General features: G+C 37.3%; 1 protein-coding gene across 1 annotated transcript; it reads left to right on the forward strand.

The window, feature by feature from the left end:
* Window positions 1–216: 216 nt before the first annotated feature.
* LOC140239680 (uncharacterized) lies at window positions 217–21,069 on the forward strand. Its single transcript, XM_072319508.1, has 9 exons — window positions 217–499; window positions 3,460–3,543; window positions 6,262–6,531; window positions 14,108–14,329; window positions 15,136–15,198; window positions 15,637–15,699; window positions 16,425–16,500; window positions 19,283–19,327; window positions 19,755–21,069. The coding sequence occupies exons 1-9, from the start codon at window positions 217–219 to the stop codon at window positions 21,067–21,069; spliced, it is 2,421 nt and encodes an 806-aa protein (XP_072175609.1).
* The last annotated feature ends 1,243 nt before the right edge of the window (window positions 21,070–22,312 follow it).

Genomic DNA, 22,312 nt, shown 5'->3' on the forward strand with positions numbered 1-22,312 from the left:
TATCTCACACTCCTAATTGTCACGGACCTATGCTTTGGTTCCTTCATTCATACATAGCCTTGTGTTATCTATTTGCTCATATATCATAGCACAATTTTGTAGCAAGTTGGTATGTTGCTATATTTGCGTGTTCATGATTTCGATATTGCTTTGTCGGGTGAAACAGGGTGATATACATTGTGTGTCATTGATAATGAATATCGTGAAATACAAGAAATGAACTCAAATAAAAAGATCACAAATGCAACTTTAGACAACCTAACTATATTCATTCAATTTCAAGAAATACCACCGGTAAAGCTGGTTGACGGGCTCTCTCCCACGGATGGCTTATTGGTCCTGGAGTCAAACGGTCATATGTGCTTTCATGACTTTAACCTAGAAGCTGCTGGTTTAGTCTGCAGAGAGCTCGGCTTCCCAGCGGTAAAAGATTATTCACCTTACACTATTTCAAGTGCACCAACATCGTACAGAACTCAACGGTTTTTATATTCTACAGGTAATTGCAATATTCAATTCAAAGGTTTTATTTTCACTTCTTTCAACAGAATGTACAAAAAAATATAGATTCGACATGCGTTTGAAGGAATGATACATAGATAGCAAAGAAAAACATTTGTCAATAATCATTACAAAATTAGGCATTTTTCATACAGACATATTTATACATTCTGCGAAAAAAAGTGGAGGTACCCACTCAAAAGACTATGCTTGTACAACGTGGGCACCTCACAGGAGGAAAAAAAAAGGTGAAAACTTGACTACAAGTGTGCGGGATGAAAAAAAAAAAGAAGTGGAAAAGGGGAAAGGGAAGAAGCAGAAATACAAGTAAAGAGACGAGACAACTAAAAACAAAAAGCCTAGATCAATCGATACATTCAAGATCAAACCAACAGACACTATTAGCCATATTAGAAGTGTAGAGCGTTGAAAGCGACGAGAAAGTGATATATACAATTGTATGGAATTGCTGATAGCAGAACATATTATCTGCTCTGTGAAGACACGTGTAATAATGTACAAGTTTGCAGTAAGAAAAACAGGGGATGCGATGTGGAATTCCGCGAAAGACGCCACCTAACAAGCCTATGAAAAATCAATAGCATCCTGGTGCTTACAAAACCTACTTACTGAAAAAGATAAACAAACAAAATTAATTTCTTTCTGTTACATTATAAGACTTAAGGAGGAATGATTTCAATCTTTTTTTGAATGAAAACAAAGAAGGAGCATTTTTTATGTCTGGACTAAGGGAGTTCCAGAATCTTGGGCCTGTATAAATGAATGTCTGCTGAGCTAACACAGTTCTAAGCAGGGGCAAGTGAAATTCATTAGGCTGTCTTGTTGGGTAACTATGGTATGTCAGGTTAAGAGGAAACATAGAATCAAATGTGACCCTGCACCTCAAAACAAACAAAAAGTCGCCAGACATGAATTTTTAGTTAAGACCACATTCTGAAAGAGCAGACTTTAAGCTTTAAAATCATGTATAACTCAAATCAAATGGACTCTCCTAACCTATCTAAATATTGGAAAGAAAGCACAAACTCAGGAAAAGTGTGAACTGAGAAAAGAGGCTCTGAAGTACAGTGTCTATTCAAGCGCTTAATCTTTACCAAACCGTGCTGGCTATGCGATGAATGGGACAAAAAACAGGAAGTAAACCACCAGAGTAACAACAATGAAGGGATTATCAGATTAAACTGAAATTAAGCATGTCTCATTAACACATTCTGTTCATAATTAATGCCAACTTTCAAAGCAGTAGCACTATCCTTTCAAAAGTTATTAGAGTTGAAAGTGAAGAGTGTAGACAAGGTTTATCAGAAATGAAAAAGGGATTCTAAAGACACACCTCATCACACTATTCTACCAAAAATGTTCAAGATAAACTGCTAAAAAAAACCACACTTTCCTGCCCGTTTTATGACACCAAATTTTAGCATAATGTAAAAGAAGACCCGCTTTTTCAGAAAACATGAAAAAGTCAAGTTCGGCTAGGTTGACCCATTTCACTTATTTTCAGTCCTCACGCAAAATCAGTGTGTGCGACTTTATGTTCGTTTTGAGGTGCACGGTCACAAATATAAACGGAAGACAGTTGTTATTATAACTATGCATAAATTGTCCTAAATGAAATAAAAACAAATCTTTAATTTTCAGAATCTTATTTTCAGAAAACAAAGAAGCTGTATGAGAGCAAGGAGCGGCATTACAAATGATTCGAAGTGCCTTCTTTTGTAACAATAAAACCCCATCTAACGATGTTTGATGCGTGTTTCCCCATGCCAAAATTCCGTAATTTAAATAAGGTAATGTCAAAGACGAATACAGTATAAATAATGAATGTTGGGGAAGAAACAATTTGAACCTGTTAATGACGCCTATATTACGTGAAATAATTTTACAAACATAATCTATATGAAATTTCCAAGAAAGTTTATTATCTATTGTGATTCCAAGAAATTTTGTGTATGAAACACTTTCTAAAACAGTATCATCAAAATAAATATCCATATTCAAATTACCTAAAGTGTTACTAAAAAACATATACTTGGTTTTATTGATATTCAGGGACAGCTTATTAGCTCGTATCCAATCTCGTAAATTTTGTAACTCCGAATTTACTGTATGCACAAGAGTATTTGGATCTTCATGTGAATAAAACACATTTGAGTCATCGGCGAAAAGTATGAATGATAACACTTGGGAGGAAGCACATAAATCATTAATATAAACAATAAACAACAACGGCCCCAATATACTACCTTGTGGTACGCCACAAATTAGTTCTCTCATATCAGAGTTATACTTGTTTATTGAAACATATTGTTTACGATCAGTTAGATATGCGAATTAGATATATTTGTTAGATATGCGAATAGTTAGTTAGATAGTTAGTTAGATATGCGAATATTATGCGAATTGAGTGAAAGATTGTATGTTGTTGTTATTGAATTCGTATAACTATGTGTTGATGTTATGCTGTATGTGCACATGTGATGCTGTAATCATACTTTGTTGGAAATGAAAAGAGTAGAACCTCTGCATGCTTCCATTATTGTGTTTGATGAATTTTAGGCAAAGGCGGATATCTTCAACCACCTTTGCACACTTAGAAATTGTAGAAATCCTCGAGTCGATTTATTTATTCATTCCAATATTCTTTTATCAGGATAGCCCTTTCAGTTTTTTAACTGTTCTACAAAGGGGCCCTGCCCACATTTTACAGATAAAAAATGTCATGTACAGCAGAACAAAATGTCAAAAATAAGATAACCTACACTAAAAATAAAATTCTTGAGACGAATCAATTTACTGTCATGTCTGAGAATAATTATTTAATTTCTCCCCACAAACCCTAATGCCAAACTTGCAAAGATAAGAATAAAACTGTTTAAATAGCTTCATCGAACATTTAGAAAGTGCGTAAATGATTTCCGAAATATCAACACACAGGTTGTCAGAAAGCAAGACTACATGATTGTCTATCAAAAGGAGTTGCGTGTCCCCGGAACAAGGCTGTGAGAATCAGATGTCGAGGTGAGATCGAACATGATAGTTAAGTTCTAGCGATAGTGTTTAATAAATACATATTCAAAGTGTGATAAAGATTATGTACCGAGTGTAAACGCAGTGTTGGTGCTTCATAGGTAGTCATATGGTGAGAAGTAGGAAAGAGCGGTAGGCTGTATTCTGTACGTACACAGAAACGATATTGGATGAAGAGCTCACTACAGTACAATCCGATTTTGACAACATTTTTTTTTTCGATGAAATAAATAGTCATATTTTCTATCACTGTCTACATTCCATGAGTGTGAAGTAGTAAAATAATCTAAATGATATTAGACATGCTACTGAACGTGAACGATGCACATTTCCAGGTCAGAACTTCCGAAAAAGCGCGCGCTCTAGTTTGACCTGCCTCTGCTGAGGTCAATAAAGCAATCGCAAACGCTCCTTTCAAGCTCGAAGAAAGCGAGCATAAACAGTGCTCCCGTGAACGGCGTTTTGAATTAGCGTTTCAAAACGCTGATTGTGCCTTCCCAAATTGAGCAAATACACCCTTTTTCGTTTCTTGAAAATCCTTTGCACATTCTTCACTGTCATCTCTAATAACTTAGCTTCGTAAATTCGCACAGCGTCTGGTCGGGGTACCCGTGTTGATATTCCACAGATTCCATAAACAGGGGTTGAACGATGAGTTTCCCGTTTCAACTATTCTACGTTTTAACAGGCATTGCTCGAAAACCTTCTCCGTGGAGAATACGTTGTCCTTGGCCAATTAATAAGCTAGAAATAGAAGCATTTCACAAATTTTCAATTGCAGTACCATACATGATTGCGTACTAATGTGAATGTGTGTACGTACTGATAGAGGCATGTAGGCCTTGTTATCTACAGAGGCGTTTGTATTAGGCCTAATGTTTTCCTGAAATATGTTTACCGTGCCAACGCGTTTTATTACTTTTTTTCTTAAGGATCTTTCAAAAAGAATAAAGAAAGAAAGAAGGAAAGAAAGAAAGAAAGTACTACTCATAAATTACCCCACATATCTTACTAGGAATTGCTAGGTGTTACAAAAACCATTTCCCACTTTTGATCCTTAATAGTTTGAAAACTATACGTCAGATAACACTGTCATTGATATAAGTGATAGCTGAATAGTGTACAACTTCGTTAGAGGTGATTTGCATATGAGATCATAAATCAGTTTCGATGAATTAACGATTAAGTTAAGTTCCAGGTTGTGGTCAAATCTGAACTCTCTGTACAAAATTGAACTTTTGACACAAGAACCAATGATGAGTATGTGAGTGTGTGCTTACAATGACCGTGAACAATAGACATGAATATCACGAATACCACCTTTTCAGAGCTATGCTGACTAGGCTTCTGGACTCTTGCTCGAAGGCACATGAATGCTTTATCAATAATTCATGATGGATTGTCCTGGGCACTGCTATTCTGAATTCGTGGTAAAGGGTGAAATGCATGCACATGAAAAAAAAAAACAAAAACATGCTTTCATGTGCTTGAATGCGCTATATTTCAAGTTGAATAAAGACTAGCTGTGATAGTGAAATTTCTCATGAATATGTAATAGAGCATTCCAATCCTGACCATTGTTCAGGACCATTATCAGGGTCTTAACCACACACTGCCATACACGCCAATTGACCCCTATGCAAAATCAAAATTTCGTACAGAGGGTTGAAAATAGAGCAAAATCTGAAACCTAACTTGAAAATAAATCCTGAGTCTAAGGAAACGGATATATGCTGTCATTTTAAATAACCTCCAACAAAATTGTACACTATTCAGCTATTGCCCATATTAATGCCAGTGTCATCTGGTATATAGTTTTTGAACTACAGTTGTATTAAGGATCAAAAGTGGGAAATGTGTGGGTTTTTTTTTTTGTAACAATCAGAGCGCGACTGTATTACGATACCGTTCAACCAGTAGAACTCGATGAGTGTGACGACTGTATTTACATAGTTACTATATACACACGACTTCTTCGCATGGCGTCTGGTCGGACTAAACAGGACCTACACAAAGGATTTGTGTGGCGTGGCGATTGGTCACGTGACGCCGCCGTGTAAGATTCACCCCGCGAGTGTCTTAACAGGCACCTTCTCCGGCGGTTCTCCGGAGGCTACCCCTCGTCTACCATGGTTGATCGCAGGGTAAAATTTCTCCGGCTGTCCACTGTGTTGCGTCGATCTCCGGAGAACAATTTTCACCGGAAGCTACCCCGAGGCTACATCGAGGCTACCCTGCGTTTTGTGGCTGTTGAGACGAGGCTTAACGAGGGAAAAATGATTGCATCCAGTCAAAATTGGCGTCTGATGATTCTCTTCTAATGACTCTCATGCTCCTCCTGGCTTTCGTTAGTGAAAAGATATGCCCGTCCTAGATCCATGTCCTGACAATGCTGTAAAGCTGGTTCTTCTTTTGACACTGAATGATCATTCCGCTCAAAGGTCATGTTTTCATGGATACATTCATATATGCTTTAAACCCCCCCCCCCAAAAAAAAAACAACAACCAAAAAAACAAACAAACAATTGATCTGCGTGAAAACACGGTTAGCCTGAAGTTAATGGGTGTATCATAGCATTCTTGTAATTCATGAAGTAATTTGTTTTTATTTAAATTTCAGAAAATATGTTACACTTGTGGATCAAAGACTATTTAGGGTAAAGAAATCGTTTGCAGATTTTTAGTATTCTTATTCTGCATTTTACGCAGAACCTGGATTTCTTGGGTGCTACCTGGGCGAACGTCACACTTTTCAGGCCTTACATATTTCCGTCTTTAACGTTCCTTCTGATGAAAAGTGTGTGTCCATCTGCGGACAAAAACTCGAAAACCATGACATCGCTATTGTAATTGAAAAGGACTGTGGATGTTATCGATCAGAAGAGTATGCCAACTTCATGTCCAGCGTAAGCTATACTCATTATTGGACACGTCAAACCGAGGTAGAATCCGGCCAGCAAGTCCACTGTTTGTATAACCGTGAGTATCTAATGCAATGGCCATTAACAGTAAGAAGCTTCCATTTCATTTTTTCCGTTACATTGATAACATGTCAGTGAAGATTGATACTGATTTTCACACTTCGTAATTATCTCACCACTGCTTCTTGGATTGACACAATATCGTGTTAAGTAGTAGTTCAACATGCATTTTTTTCATTACTGCTTCATTATTATTTGTTCACGTCCTTGTTATCACTTTATCCCGTAAAAAGGTAGGGCCTATGTCGAAATTTTACATTCTTTCTCTCTAAATGAAAAGGTGTAAATATATGTGACCCTGCATCACAAAACAAACATAAAGTCGCCAGACATGAAATTTTAGTTAAGAGCATATTCTGAAAGAGCAGACCTTAAGCTTTAAAATGATGTATAACTCAAAGCAAATGGACTCTCCTCACCTAAATTTTTAATGTAAATATTGGAAAGAAGACACGCACTCAAGAAAGTGTGAACTGAGAAAAGAGGCTCTGAAGTACAGTGTCTATTCAAGCGCTTAATCTTTACCAAGCCGTGCTGGCTGTGTGATGAATGGCACAAAAAACAGGATGTAAACCACTGGAGTACCAACAATGGAAGGATTATCAGATTAAACTGAAATTGAGCATACCTTATTAACCCATTTTCTCCTTAATCAATGCCAACTTTCAAAGCAGTAGCATCATCCTTTCCAAAGTTATAGGAGTTGAAAGTGAAGAGAGTGAACAAGGTTTTTGAGAAATGAAAAGGGGACTCTAAAGACACACAATAATCACACTATTTTGCCAAAAAATGTTCGAGATAAACTGCTGAAAAACACACTTTCCTGCTGGTTTTATGATCGTAAATTTTAGCATAGTGTAGAAGAAGATAATGCTCTTTTAGAAAATATTAAAAAAACTAAGATCGGCTTGGTTGACCCGTTTCACCTATTTTCAGTCCTCACACAAAATCAGTGTGTTCGACTTTTTGTTCGTTTTGTGATGCACGGTCACATATATATTTTTTTTTAACATGCTTTTTTTTTTTTTGGAAGCAATATGCCGTTTGGATTCATAGTTCACTAGAGTGATACTTTCTTTTTCCGTTTATGTCCATAGAGCGATATCATTTGATGATTTCGGTAAAATAATTTAGTATCAGAGGCATAGGCGTAGCCAGGATTTTTTAGAGGGGGGTGTTTAACCCTATTAAGCCCAAGCTATTTTGACCCCTCGCAGGCCCGGGGGGGGGGGGGGGCACATTGTGCCCCCCCCCCCCTTTATAACTTTTTTTTATTATTTGATGAATCATTGTCATATTTGGCACATGGGTAGAGTAACTCATACTCTACACGACTGTACATTTGAATTTTCTCAAGGTCACTCATGGAGGGCGCTAGTTTCCAAAATACAAAGAAATACATAGGAAATGTGCTAAAAACATGATTTTTCAGCATAATTTCTTTATCCCAATTATATATGTCTTATCATAGACCGATCATTTTCATATTTGTCACAAGTGATAATCAAGTGGAATCTTATTATTTGTTATGGTTGAAATTTCTCAAGGTCACCACATGGGGGCGCTATTCGTGTCAACATAATAATACATTATGAAGACCTGAGATGAAATGTTTGGGATGGGTACATGTACAGTTATGACATTTCATATTTGCATAATAGTGGAATTTTAAGATTACAAATTGAAAATATGAAGAACTAATGATGTTAGAGGCATAGCTTGGGTGAGGGAATCAAAATATCACAAAATAGAAGGGCAATCTTTAGAAAGTATTATTGATTTCAATTATATCTATTATATCTATTGTTTTATGCCTTTGTCACATAAAAACACATGAAATAATAAGAAAAACTTTCCAGGACCATAATTACTTCATATTTTACTCGTTCAACAAATTTCAGCCAAGAAACACCCATTTCATCCACTGTAATGCTGTTAAATAAAATGGGAACAGACAAAAGATGTAAAATCTGACTGACATGGTTGTCAGTTTATGGTTGCCATGGCAACCAGAACATCAAATATAGCTGAATTATATATCAAAATGTTCGCAATAAGATTTTAGGAAAAGTCACCAAATTTGGTTGAAATCGGATAAAGGGCGAAGGAGTGGCAAATGAAAATCTGGTAGGGGGGCATAATGTGCCCCCCCCCCCCCCCCCCCGACACCGGGCGTCTTTTATATTTTTTCGTAAAAGACGCACGGTGTCAATTCGTTGTGCGCTCGATGGCTGTAGAGAGCACGCGCATCATCCATACGGGGAGTGAATCCGTGGCCCAAACACAGCCCGGACGCAGCAGAAGTTTCTCATGCAGTAGCCTAAAATTGCTACGTCGTGTCTGTGGGCTCCCAAAACAATTTAACATTTTACAGTCCCAAAACTGCCGGTTGTAGCTATATTTTTTCGCTATGGAAAGCTTAAGTGGGCGCAACGGGCGCAACTGCTGGTAATTACTGGCAGCAACATCGGGAGAACGGCATCACGATTAATGCGAGCGAGCGAAGCGAGCGAGCATGAAAATTTTGACATTTTACTGTCCCAAAACTGCCGTTTGTGTAGCTATATCTTTTCGCTCTGGAAATTAGGGGGCGCTCCGGACGCAGCTGCTGGCAATTACTGCCAGCGACATCAGGAGAATGACATAACGATTATTATGCGAGCGAGCGAAGCGAGCGATCTTGAAAATTTTGACATTTTACATGCAGTCCCAAAACTGCCGGTTGTAGCTATATTTTTTCGCTTTGGAAATTAAGGGGGGGGGGGGGGCACCGGGTGCAACTGCTGGCAATTACTGGCAGCAACATTAGGAGAATAACATAAAGATTATAATATGCGAGCGAGCGCAGCTAGTGAGCCTGCAAATTTTGACATTTTACAGTCCCAAAACTGCCGTTTGTGTAGCTGTATTTTTTCACTTTGGAAATTAAGGGGAGGGGGGCGCACCGGGCGCAACTGCTGGCAATTACTGGTACCAACATCAGCAGAATGGCATAGCGATTAAATGCGAGTGAGCTTGAAAATTTTGATATTTTCCAATCCCAAAACTGCCGTTTGTAGCTATACTTTTTTGGCTTTGGAAATTAAGGGGGGTGCAACGGGCGCAACTGCTGTCAATAACTGGCAGTGACATCAGGAGAATAGCATAACAACTAAATGTGAGCGAGTGGAGCGAGTGAGCTTGAAAATTTTGACATTTTTCAGTCTCAAAACTGCCGTTTGTAGCTATACTTTATAATAAGGGGGGCGCACCGGGCGCAACTACTGGCAATTACTGGCAGCAACATCAGGAGAATGGCATAGCGATTAAATGCGATCGAGCGGACCGAGTGAGCTTGAAAATTTTGACATTTTGCACTCCAAAAACTGCCTTTTGTAGCTATATTTTTACGCTTTGGAAATTGAGAGGGTAGTCAATGGTGTCGGTTTATGTTCATGATTTGGGGAGGTATGACCAGCGAGGGGACGTCGAAGTGACCAAATGGGGGAAGGATATCCAAAACCTGCACTTTAGAACATCCTCTAATATTATTGTTTGTGTCTGTGTGTGTGTGTTTTATATACATGAAAAAGTTAGGAAATAGCCCAGGTCAAGTCTTATTATTGGCAATGCAAGGCATTTTGAAATAGACTAGTATGTAAAGCAACACTGCAAAATCATTAATGATCTAGCTTTGATATAATAAACGAAGCGTAAGGTACAAAGGTGTACATTCTACATCAAATTGCGCAACGTTCATTTCATTTCATTTCATTTATTTCATTTCCAACAACATTTTCATACACAAAATAACACAACATCAATGGAATGTAGTAACAAAGAAAAATACGTGAAGTTGACAATACTGCGCATCACAAAAGCAAAGTAAACAATGAAAATTGAATTGAAACTAAAGTTGCAGGAAATGGAGGAGACATGCTAAAAAGCTAAGCTTGTATTTTGCAGTCTCCTCGTGGACAAAAAGACTAAATAACATCAAAAAGCAATTAGCTAGACATAATATAAAAGGTGTACAACACATACAGACCTATACATATAAACAAACAAACAAACAGACGGACAAACAAGCACAAGCAACCTGTCTTGTAAAGAGAAAGATAGAGAGAGAGAAAAACAAAACACAGTAAAGGAAAAAGAGGAAAAGAGGAAATTATTTTGAAAGAAGAAACAGAAAGAGACAAGAGGACATGGAAAGGCGAGAAAGGAGAAGAGATGAAAGGTCTATACCAGCACACGCGAGGCACATTGTGCGGTGGATCACCGAGGTATATGTACATAATGTAGGAAAGGAATAGACAAAAGAAAAGAATGAGTATAACGAATATAAAAGAGAGCTCAAAATTAAGGCTAATTAAAATATAACTCATTCAACTATATAAGAATTTATGAATAACTTCTTCAGTTTAAATGTGAATGTGTTTAAACTTAGAACTTGTTTCATACTATTGTCGAGAGTGTTCCAAAATTTGGGGCCAGTAAAAGAAAACATAGATTTAGCAAACATAGTCCTGGTTAATGGCAAATGAAATGAAATGTTACAGCGACAAAATGAAACGTTACAGCGACTCTTTTTGCCGTTCGGATGTTTTGAGTACACTGCACACATCCTGCTTATATTCAGAATGCCAACCAGGAATCATGCTGAATCGCAATATTTTGTCGGCTCCGGACTTTTTGCACAATGTTTCACGTTATATACCTCTTTAATTATGGTTACAAGAAATCTTAGAAAAATATCTTATTTCTTGATCCCCCTTTCATGTCGATTTCAAAAGCAGTTTAGTAACCCTTGAATTACCATTTTGGTAAGTTTTTTAATCTTTTTTTAGGAGCGGATGCGGGGGGGGGGGAAACTTGGCGCCCCCCCCCCCCCCTCCCCCCCCCCCCCCCACACACACACACTTAACAGGCCGGGATCGACTGTACCACTGTTTTGCATGAAATATAAAGTATGAGGGAAGTGGCAGCAAAAATATGAAGACTTTTTGTTTTTGTTTGTTTTTTTTTCTTTTGCTTGTCAGCCGACTTTTGGCGGAAAATCAGACCTTGAAAGAACGAGGAGTTTTTGCTGTTGTTTCTCTTATCTTTTGATTTTCTTTCTTCTTGACTGACAGGTGATTTTGACCCCCCCCTCCCTTTAAAAACGTAGCATAGCCCTGAATAATGCCCAAATATATTCAATGAAATGGTAATATGGATCTCCATTTCTTTGTATGTAATAACGTACCGGTATTATCTTCCTGTAGGTATTGTATTTTTCTATTTTCTTGATTTAAGTCAATAAAGCAATCATCCCAGATGCATCGTTCTGTAATGATGGTGGGTGGGGGAGGGACTTGGAGTTGGAATATCTGTGCGAGGGAGAGGAGCGACCGAATGGGGGGAGGGTGTAGGAGGGGGATACCCCCCTCTCAGACGAGGAAGATTTTGCATTTTCAGACCTGAAATTAAGCGATCTGGTGCACACTTTTGGTGAAATTTTGGATTTACATGTTTACAATGTAGGCCTTTAGGGCTATACTATTTGACGTTGTCAACGTCTGGGTCATACCTTATGTCGATATTACTGTCTCTGCGAGCGAGCGAAGCGAGCGAGCGCTTGAGAAAATTATGTATACATTATCCTACAAGACTATTCAGCTCTGTTACCTGTCTGGAGGCGGGCGTACGAACGTCATGCAATATGCCAAAATTGATGCAATCACATTTCTGCTTCCTCCACTTTTTCCCTCAAATTTCGGGGGGGGGGGGGGTGATTGTACAGGCCATCCCCCCTCCTCCATTTCAGGGGGGGGGGGGATATATCCCCCCATCCCCCGGGATTTACGCCCATGGTGTGTGTGTGTGTGTGGGGGGGGGGGGGGCAATGCACGGTGCAATGTGCGTCCCTCAAGAACATACAAGCATCCCCCGGTAATATTGGAGGTGTTCAAAAAGGGGCATTAAATGCAAATAATTTGATATTAAATGATTTTAGACATTAAGTGTAAAATCTTAGTCGATACCTAGTTGAATCATTACAAAAAAAAAAAAAATCTTTCATTGCAACAACTTCCCATTTTCGTCTTGCACAGATGCACTGCGTTGGCGAATAAAATATTCCCACACCATACACTACAGAACAGAACTAACTTAGGTCTGCTGATACTGGCACGTCATATGACAGGGCTATTAGGAGTGTCGATCGTGAAAAAATTAGGAACTTTTAGTTTTGTGCGCCTCCGCCAACAAAAAAAAAAAAGGAAGAAAAGAATAAAACCCGGATATGAATGGGTCTAATAATTATATTATCAAAACTCATTCAAATCATTGCATATTTTTATCTTCAAAATTTATGGTCAAATCATGAGACAGAGTAATAGTAGCTTAAGTTTGGAGGAATAAAAATTATTCACATTCCGGAAATGGAAGTGGCAGCTAAAGGCTTTTGTTTTTATATTAGTGTTAATAGACTGGATCCCCCCCCCACACACACACACAAATTAGCTTAAATTAACTTCAATTATTAAGAACAAAAAATCAAAATTTGAGGCAGTGCATTGTGTAGCGTTTTTTCTAACTTTATTTTGGGAAAATAAGGAAGTTGATAATTTGGCAAAAAGCCGAAAGGTTCAGCTCCCCCTCCACTCCGCCGGCGAAATTGTGCTCGTATAACCAATGTTACTACTAGTAATAAATGTATGAAGCATCAGTATAGTTAAGACTTAAGACCCCAATTTCATGAATTACTTTTACAAAAGATAATGGAGAGGGGAAGACCGGATAGATCGCCGTTTTTGGTGTAACGCCTGCCATGCATATGGAAAAGGGCGCAAAACAGCATTGGATAAGTAACCGACGCATTTTGTGTATAAACAAACGGGAGAACCTGACCCAGACCACACCCGTGTAGCCAGGGGGACGATGGGTGTGGTCGCCCCCAAAACGCAAAAAAAAAGGAAAAGAAAAAACATGAAGAAAAAAAGGAGTAAAAAAGACAAGAAGGTGAGGAAAAGAAAGAAGAGAAGAAGTAGAAACGTCGATGCTTCGATAATACACAAAGCGCGTCACAGAATCGGTATAGCATGCATTGCACACACATTATTATGCATCATACACAATTTACGGTACCGCGTACGGTATAATACCGGTAAACGGTGAACATTATGCGCAATGTATCTTCGCGATTCGGCCAGAAAGCAAAGCAAGGAAGAGAGAGAGAGAGAAAGAAAATGAACACAAAAGAAAGGAAAGGCGGAATTCAAAACGGAAATAAAAGCGGTAAAGACAGCTTTTGTTTCATTTTTTTAACATCTAAACATTGTTGAAGAGGGGTGTTGAACAGCTCAAACACCTCCCTTTTGCCCAAGGGAGGTGTTTGAACACCTCAAACACCCCCATTTCGGCAAAGGGGGTGTTTGAACACCCAAAACACCCCCCCTCGTTACGCCCTTGATCAGAGGAAGTGACACACAAGTCAGTAGTGGGAGTGCCAGGAGAAGTAAAGTGTTGTACATGCCTGTACGATATGTTTTTCTTACTTTTCATTGGTTTGATACATTGTTTCGTTTATCACAACGTCTCTTCATCTAAAGTTTCTGTAGGGTTTTGTGAGCTCCTCGGCCCTGTGTCTGATGGCCATTGGGACTCTAACGTCACGAGCATTGGATCTAAGATGACTCTTACTTGTGGCGAAGGGTTCATGCTAAATGCCAGCGCGACACTGCAGTGTGTAGGATTACCTGGATGGTCGACTTACTTCCCGGCTTGGAACGCGTCTGTCCCGTCTTGCCGGGCAGTTGATAATGCAACAAACGGTATGTCGTATTAATCAATATCACATTATATGATAGCGGAAACATTTTATTTGTCAAGTTGTTGGAGTAGAACAATAAGATAATTGCTCATCTTCATGTAAAATGATGAGAAGCCCAAAGGTATAAGTGGTTGGTATCATAATTTTGTATTTTTACAGCAGTTACCTCTAAACCCATCTCCCCCCCCCCAAAAAAAAAGAAAAAAAAAAGAAATTGTATCCAATCGATGCATATACTTTTTTTTACTTTATAGTTTGGGAAAGCATTAGAAAGGCAGAGTGCAACAACTTGCTCGACATTTGGCCAGCGACTGTCTACTTCGTTAAGTAATAACACAATCCTCATCATCTCTATTCTAACTGGTTTAAATTATCATTTTTTTTTTCACCGTGTTCAGTTCCTGCCAGAGGAGAGGGTTAAGTAGGATTTCAACACTTCACTATAATTCTATTATGTCATAATTAAATCATAATTGAATTACGGAAATGCGCGCGTTAAATGAGCTTGTATCATTGTACTATATCGCAATTGACGATTCTTTTATATCATAATGATTCATAGAAAAGAAGTGAAACATTAACTGTTTTTTTTTTTATGTCCACTGAGTGATAAATATTTTTTAACAGTACTTCCTTTGACCACGGAGTGCCAAAAGTGAATGTGCAATGCCTAGCTTTTATCCGTGCTTAAACTTCTCTGAGGGACATAAGCTTCAGTTCAATTGAGTGAACGAATCTCGAATGGCAATAATAGTCAGAGAGATATTGGTGGTGCACGTTTACTTATTTGTGTGAGTTTTGTTATAGATAACAAGATACACGATCCGGAAATCTTCATGACATCATCACAAATTGCAGTTTTCACTTCAAGTGAGTATTGCAGGGCACACGCTTAGTTATCTCATGAAGTACGTTTTTCAACTTGTGTGCATTATTAGGTTTCTTAAGAATGACAATTAAAAAAAACAACTGCACGTACCGCGTGAAATAGTTTGCCTATTTGAATACATCTCTAAATGATTTCTAAAAAAGTTCTAAATTCAGGATGCCATATAATCTTATCATAAGCCTGAAACACTAAATGATTAATCTATTAGGAAATGTACATGAGTGCTGCTATAGATCAGGGCTATTGGAGTAAATATCCGCTTTGTTTTTCGAGGTGTAAATTATGGGTAAGGAAAAGTGTAGACGCAAGAAGAGATTAAAATCTGGTTAAACCAGTCTAACTGATATTATTTTTTAGTGTGTATAATATGTACTTTACATGTATAATGAATTTACTTGCTATTTCCTTCATATGAATAGGCGAAATGCAACCCACTGAAGAACTAACAACATTACAAAAGACAGTTGAAATGACTTCTGCCGGTAAGCAGGGCGTCTTTACTATGAAGATCATTCTCCCTTTTCCCTGTTTTTTTTCTCTTGGTAATTTCAATGTTGATTGGAAGTATTTGGCGCTGATCATTACATGAATTAGATTTACTTTTATTGTTACGACCAGAACAATCTCTCTCCTCCCCTGCTTTACCTACTTAATTGTAAGCAAAGGTCAATCACGTGCAAATACATGTAGCTGTTCACGCTTCAGTTGATATTTAGTATCCTGAAGTGATGGGGTGAAGATATCACGTGTCTTGGGAAAAGCGTAGAATTGATGTAGTTCTGGGATAGTAACGGCATCATTTGCAACGTTTCTTGGGTGTGTGTCTTTATACATAGTATGACAGAGGCTGAGTATGTATGTTTTATTATATATGAACATGTATATAATATGTACATAATTAGATTATAACATGAAACTAAACTATTTTTCTATTTGTATTTTATATGTATTTGATTATGGATTGTTTTGATTTACGCTGTCCTGACGTAGTAAAACGAAGAAGAAAGAAACGTTTCTAATCGTATCATGGACTTTAAAATGGTATGCTGTCTCATCTCAATCCCTACGTCTTAATCATAGAATGGGAAGTTATGAAGAGAATAATAAAAAAAGAATGCTTTACTTTCTCTCCACTGTTTTTTTTTTTTCCAAAGCACTTTGTTCTTCTTCGTATTATGAAGGCTTGAATTCTTGCATTATGTTTCAGTGTCTGGTCACCATCACATAAATAGTATGGTAGGCCTCTACACCCTTGGAACCTTTCTGATGGTCGTTCTCACGTTATTTATAGTTAATAGAAATTAATTAATTAATAGAAAAAATCGTTTGTATTACAAGTATAAATTGGAAAAAACTGAGCGATCGAAGAATAGATATACATCATATAAAAATACTTTGACAATGATTTTACGTTCTGAAAAGAAAAGATATTACTTTAAGCAATTATCGAAATATAAGTTTGATATGAAAAATACTTGGAAAGTCCTAAAACAGGCCATGAATGTTCCGAGTAAACACTCTGACATTGATAAAATTAAATTGAATGATGAATTGATTAATGATCCTCTTCATATTGCAAATATTTTTAATTCTTATTTTTCAAAAATAGGCGAAAATTATGCTCAAAACATTCCTGCAACAGATTCTCATTTTACTGAATATTTAGGTCAGCGTAATTCTGATTCCATATTTTTTATACCTACTAACAGATTTGAAATTATTGATATAATTTCTTCTTTTGAAAATAAACGAAGTTCCGGTTATGATGAGATAGATAATTTCATACTTAAGGGTGTTATTTCCTCGATTGCTGATCCACTTGCTCATATATTTAATCTGTCAATTTTTAATGGTGTGTTCCCTGATAAAATGAAATTAGCTAAAGTAATCCCAATATTTAAGGCAGGCGATAAGTTCGAAGTCAGCAATTATCGCCCAATTTCATTATTATCGTCATTGTCTAAGGTTTTAGAAAAACTTATCTACAAGAGAATGGTAAATTTTTTGAAGGTACATGACGTTTTTACGAATTTTCAGTTTGGTTTTCGTGAGAAACATAGTACTACGCATGCTCTTTTGCATTTTGTTGATAGAGTTGTTCACGCAATCGATAACCATTCTCATTTAGTTAGTATTTTCTTGGACTTCTCCAAGGCCTTCGACACTATCAATCATGATATTTTACTTTATAAGTTATCGCATTATGGAATACGTGGGAAGGCCTTGGAGTGGTTCAAGAGTTATTTACTTGATAGAAAACAATTCGTTACAATTAACAACAATGATTCCGTTGTCAGAGAAGTTAAATGTGGTGTCCCACAGGGAAGTCTCTTAGGGCCGTTATTGTTCATTATTTATATCAATGATTTTTGTCGCGTATCCGACGACCTCTCTTTTATTCATTTTGCAGATGACACTAATGTATTTTTTGCCCATAATGATATTGATTTTCTCGTTCATAAAATTAACATTGAATTGAAAAAAGTGACAAATTGGGTCAGGGCCAATAGGCTATCACTCAATGCTCAAAAAACAAAATATATGCTTTTTAGTAATACTATTGATAGTTTAAGTACAAATATAGTATTAGATGACTCTCATCTACAAAGAGTCTCACATATCAAATTTTTGGGTGTCATTGTGGATGAAAAACTTTCCTGGAAATCACATGTTGATAATGTCTGCAATATAATTTCACGTAATATAGGCATTGTGAATAGATTGAAATTTCATATTCCACAAAAATCATTACTTATGCTATATTCGTCGTTAATATTGCCTCATCTTAATTATGGAATATTAGTTTGGGGCAACACGCATCAGAATTTATTAGAGAGAGTGTTCCTCTTACAAAAGAAAGCTCTCCGTGTTATCTGTTATTCCCCTGTACGTTCTCATACAAATATGTTGTTCGCCTCCAACAAGCTCTTAAAAATTGCAGATTTGTTTTTGTTTAATTTAGGGCAATTTATGTACAAGTATTGTAATAACTTGCTTCCGTCTATTTTTGACTCTATGTTCCTAAAAAATCAATCATTTCATGAATATCCTACTAGGCGTTCCAATGAATTTCACTTACCTTTTTTAAGAACGATTTTTGCTAAAAACACACTTATTTATGTAGGCCCAAATTATTGGAATTCTTTGAATCAAGACATAAAAAACGCTCCATCCATATATTCTTTCAAGAGGAGACTGAAGTCTTTTTTATTGCAATCGTATGACTCTACAATACCGAATTAACCATTTGGCCTTTTTTCTCAGCTACACTTACCTGCTCACTTTGTCCCCTCTTCAAAGAATTAATGGTATCTCTTTCCTGGATGCTCGCAATGTTGTCACCTATGCCATTTTGCCCATAGCGTCTTGAAGTTGGCTTTCCGTATGCTACTCCTGTTCATACGTCCCTATATTTTCTATTTTCTATTTTCTTGTCTTTTTTCAGGCGTCAAAATATTACTTTTCCCCTACAACTATCCTCTTATTCTCTTGGCATGCTTCTGCCGAAGATCGCTGTTTCTGTTGTTTCTGTTGTTCTGTTTCTGTTTCTGTTGTGCATTCTTGTCTGCTATTTTGTCTTCAGTTTGTCAGTCTTGTCCATCCCGTTAGTCTTGTACAACCCTTTTTTTTCAGTAGTTGTCTCGTTGTCTAGTCCTGTTTCATGTTTGTTCGCGTCTATGAAAGTGTATATCTGGTAATCTAATTTTCAGTGGGCTTCCAGACTTCTTCCACTTTATTATCTTTTGTATCCAGGCTTCTCCCACTTTGTTATCTTTTGTATCTACGATGATTCGATTCCATCAATGTTCTTTTCCAGAGGGGCCCACACACTACAAGCTCTGTCTTTTTAGTGGGTCCCTCCATTTTTCGCACGGTATACATGTACTTCACTTCGATCACTTCTGTTGCTTTTTTACTATACAATGTATGATTACTATAGGTCCTCAATTATTGTACAGTCTATTCATTTCACTATGTTCTATTTACCTTGTTCTCTGTTATCAAAAGAAGTGAAACATATGTTATGTCGAAAAATGAAATAAACTTTGAATTGAATTGAATTGAATTTGTCATCCTCTCCGCGGCTTGGTACAAACATCACAAGAAAAGGTGAGATTTTGCATAATGAATTGTCTTTTATGTTTATAATGTGGAAGGAGGGGGGCGGAGCGAATCGCGGCGGGGAAATGAGCTCTTGCTAGCAAGCACAAGCAATTTTAGTCATAAAGTGAATTATTCACTTACACACTTAAAGTATATCATTATATACTAACCGAATGGTTTTTGTTTTTGTTTGTTTGTATAAAGTAATGTTACATGAATTTATATAACGCCAAATACCTTCGAGTGAAATAATATAAAACACTGGATCGCATCCACGAATCTTAGCCCTAATAAACTTGTTTCCTAAGACAATGGATTTAATCAATGATTTTTGGGATTTTTTCCACGAGATCTGGGATATTTATATTGAAAAAGTACATTATAGTGTTCACTAAACTAATTATATATTTGTTTTTAATTCTTTGTGTAACAGGTATAGGCCCTCACAAGTTTCGAATCAGCTATTGCAGATGCATCGTGTAGACACTTCCAACCAAAATCCGAGCTCGGCCGACCATGATGTGTTGAATACTGACGGTACTGACGCTGAAGAAGAGGGTCATCCTTACCCGAACTACCCTGACAACACATTCAGAGACGTCATGGCTCATGGAGAGGACACGGGTCACATGAGTCACATCTATCAGGACGCTGCGGACACACACACGGGGGCTTCCCTACCCTCAAACGTAGAGCAAGTCTCTCCTTGTGCATTTTCTTCACAGAATAACGTCAGTACCACCGTAACCACGTCACTGACCTCAGTGAATATCCCAAATATTCATAACAATGGCATAGACGGGATATCACTACATCAAATGAAAAACATCAATGACAACTGTGTCTACCAAGATGTAGACCTCGATGGAATCAATGGGGTTACAGAAGATGCTTCTAGATCTCCTGGTGGAGCACGCTTGTTTGATGGCACATGTTACAATTCACTCAATTTTGACTTGAAATCTGGCGGTGTTTGCCCCAAGAGGAAGGATGCCAGAGTTGCTTGTGGGGAGCTGGAATACGATTGTGTGCAGTCATGCAAATCTGGCGATTTTGCCAAGTCTAGAACTATTCTAAGAGATAATGACTACGATCATATAAATCATGTCTTCCACGGCGACAGAGCACAAGTTCATAGACTAGCGCGCCCATCTGTCTGTCCTACTTCTCAGCTTGATCTTCACTCTAAGAGACAAGAAAATATTTTCTGTTCCAATATACGTACCCCAACAGCAGCGCCGTGTGAAGACGTTTATTACTTTCAGCTAGATCCCGGGGTACCTATGGCCATTGACATCAGCAACAGGCCATTCCAACCTGAAGTTTTCGGCTCAAGTGAATACAGTTTGCTGAAATCTGAGAAAGCTTCCATCGAGATCTCTCTTGCTGATGAGAGAGAATCTGATAACTTCACTGAGCGCCTCGACACCGAGACCCCAATTAGAGAAGAAATGTACGCAAGGGTGAATAAAACAAGGGGAACAGTTTCGTCACCGAAACCTGCAATTTGTGAAGAGTTGTATGCAAAAGTAGACAAAATTAAAAAAGAATGCAATATTGACGCCCAAACAACATATCCTGTGGAAGTGTACCCATGGGTCAATGAAACGAAAGGATCATCTCTCTCAGATGATCCGGTAATGTGCGAAGAGTTATATGCAAATGTGGACAAAACACGCGACTCCTGCACTGCTGACAGAAAACCAGCATTCCATGAGGAAATGTACATGAACTTCACAGACACATAACCATGATAATCGTAATAACGTAGAAAGTGTGGTTTTTCATTTTGTAAATTTATTTGGTCATTTTTGTCTTTTTACTGAACAAGCTTTCATCCCGAATCATACAGAATGTCAGACAATGATTGTAGACTTAATTGGCATTTGAAAGTTCTGTAATGTTTCTCGTAACAACTTTTAATTACTGTGCATTTACCTAGTTGGAATTTCTTGAAAAGCTATATGGCCGTAGATGTATTACGTGTCGCATTACGCGTCAAAAATTAAAGTAACGTAAGCACATACCTCGCAATTACTTTCATTTTCCTGCTCCATAGGATGGTTCAAATTCAATAACTGCTATTTGTGTTGGTCTCCTCATGTGATGACTAGACTAAAAAAATTATGTCAGCCTTACCCTATAGTTCACGGTGATTTGAAGTCACGCATGTCAAGTGAAAGAGGAATAAAAACACAAAGTGGTATATTGATTGTTATAGCTATACGTAAGTGATTCTCTTGAACTTATATCAAATGTACAGCCTGTCGCCCATATATCGATGCATGATAGTGAGGAAACAACGGTTGAAAATCGTTTTGTATCTGAAAATACAGCAGTCCTCCATTAACTGTGAAATATCCTCAAATTTACAATTTTGCAGGGATAATAAAAGCACCACGGTTGCATTGATACTGCGCGTGTCATCATAGAATCGATAACAATGTCTATATAGTTATAAGATCACGACTAAACTTTCAGTCGCAATTTTCTGCACATACGCTACACTGACACCATGCATTCCTGTTCAAGGCAATAATTACATTATTTTCGTGCTCTGATCTACAAGTTTAAATGATGCTTTGGAAAAGAGTACGGAAATGTAATATAACACACAATATTGGTTTATATAAATCATTTTTTTTTCATTGAAAATATATTTCTTCTTTTCGTTATTTGAGGAGAATAGTTCTAATACCTAGGTTATAAGATGGATATTATATAGTATCACATGTGCATATATGTATAATTGCAGTATATCAATCATGAGATGATAAAATCATACTCAATTACTTTCACAGTATTTTCTTTAAACTTGAAACTTTTTATTTATTTCATATTTTTCACTGCGTAGTCAGGAATATCTATGGAAAGTTGTTTCATTCACCATAATTACTCAAAGGCCACTTATAAGGTGTCGACACATCTAGTAAATTCAAATTGGAATCTACTATATTTTTTAGAAACAGAAGCCATCCAGGCAATAACTGA

The sequence above is a fragment of the Diadema setosum genome, chromosome 16 (assembly GCF_964275005.1).
Source record: "Diadema setosum chromosome 16, eeDiaSeto1, whole genome shotgun sequence".
Taxonomy (NCBI): Eukaryota; Metazoa; Echinodermata; class Echinoidea; order Diadematoida; family Diadematidae; genus Diadema; species Diadema setosum.